Consider the following 1,440-nt stretch of genomic DNA (forward strand, 5'->3'; position numbering starts at 1 on the left):
GTTGTCCCTGCTGATGGCAGGGGGGTTGGAACTGGATGAGCTTTAAGGTGTCTTCCAACCCAAACCATTCTATGATTCTATGATTCTCAGCTGAGAGCGTGAATTCATTGCTGGCAGAAGGCACCAAGCCAGCAGCCCTGGAGACTGTGTGCTTGGCAGTTCAGCTGCTGTGTCTCAACACAGACACTGGAACACAGCCCTGAGCAATAAAAGGTTTCTCTCCAGTTCCCCATTTCCTTGCTCAGCTGAATCTCAGTGCAGAGACAATTTCTATTGCAAATACAAACATATTTGCAGCAGAGGTTGCTTAAGGAAAGGGAAAAAAAAACAAACCAACAAAACAAGAAACCAAAACAGTAACATGTGCAAATCTCATCCAGTGAAAGACCTCTCTGCAAGAGCAGAGGTTTTCTGTCACACCTGGAGTCCAACCCATGCTGGGCTTTGCTAGAAGTTGGTGTTGTCACAGACTCTGTGATGGGGATGAAGGGGTAACACTTACCTTAAATTTAGTGGGATGGTTGTCTGGGATGCTGTCTCTGCACAGACAACTGCAGCAGCTCCCCATGACGTCAGTATAAGAGGTAATCCCTGGGGAGAGGGCACAAAACAGAGGATGATCATGGTTTTGAACCAACTCCACCCACCCTCTCCAAAGGTATACTCCTCAATCCCTCTGCACATGGCCCAGTGGCTTTGGATCTCAAACACTTCAATGTATTCCTCAATTAATGGACACCAGACACTATCAGGCTAATTAAAAATAACAGTTTTCTTACCATTAGGCAATTGTTGGATGTTTCTGGAGGAGTGAGAAGAAATTCCCACTACTGTCCCTCTATCTCCTTCAGGACTTCATGGTAACCAGGTGTCAGAGTCACCTAAAGCTCAAAGGAAACGGTCCCATCTTCCACCTGACAAGGAGAATACAATTAAACAAATTAAAAAAAAACAGAGAAGATTAAAAAGCAGGAGGTGGGGGTTTGTTGTGACTGAAGTTCCCTTCAAATATGACAAGGAAAGCAGAAGCACTTTTTGTTTTTTAATTAACTACCTGCATTTATATGAATACAGAAAATAATTCTGCACAGACCACTCCTGTAATTTCTAGAAAAATATACAGTCTACAGCTAAAAAACCCCCTGAAAATAAGAGGTATTTTACTGCTTGGCTTTGGCATCCTACCCAGGAGTGGGGGTTTATCTGAGCCACTGTAGTGTGAATAAAACACAGCAGCAAAACTGAATGGCTGAGTGGTGAGGATACAAGGAATGACACGCATCTGCTGCTCAGGAATGTGAAGATACCTTCACTCCATGGAAGGTCCTTAAGGGTCAGAGAACCAGCAGCCTTAAAAGCAAGTGAACACAACAGCTGTTCTTCTTGGGACTATGAGAAGTAAAAAAATGCCAGAAAACATAAAAACTCTGCTGTCTGACA

General features: G+C 43.7%; 1 protein-coding gene across 1 annotated transcript in view; it reads right to left on the reverse strand.

The window, feature by feature from the left end:
• Positions 1-568, reverse strand: part of FRS3 (fibroblast growth factor receptor substrate 3) — a 6,345-nt gene extending 5,777 nt beyond the window's left edge. Inside the window, exon 1 of the mRNA XM_010167234.1 lies at positions 503-568. Coding sequence (XP_010165536.1) covers positions 503-568 — 66 coding nt within the window. The remainder of the gene's footprint in view (positions 1-502) is intronic.
• Between the last annotated feature and the right edge of the window lie 872 nt (positions 569-1,440).

This window comes from Antrostomus carolinensis, unplaced genomic scaffold (assembly GCF_000700745.2).
Source record: "Antrostomus carolinensis isolate BGI_N321 unplaced genomic scaffold, ASM70074v2 scaffold16344, whole genome shotgun sequence".
NCBI lineage: Eukaryota > Metazoa > Chordata > Aves > Caprimulgiformes > Caprimulgidae > Antrostomus > Antrostomus carolinensis.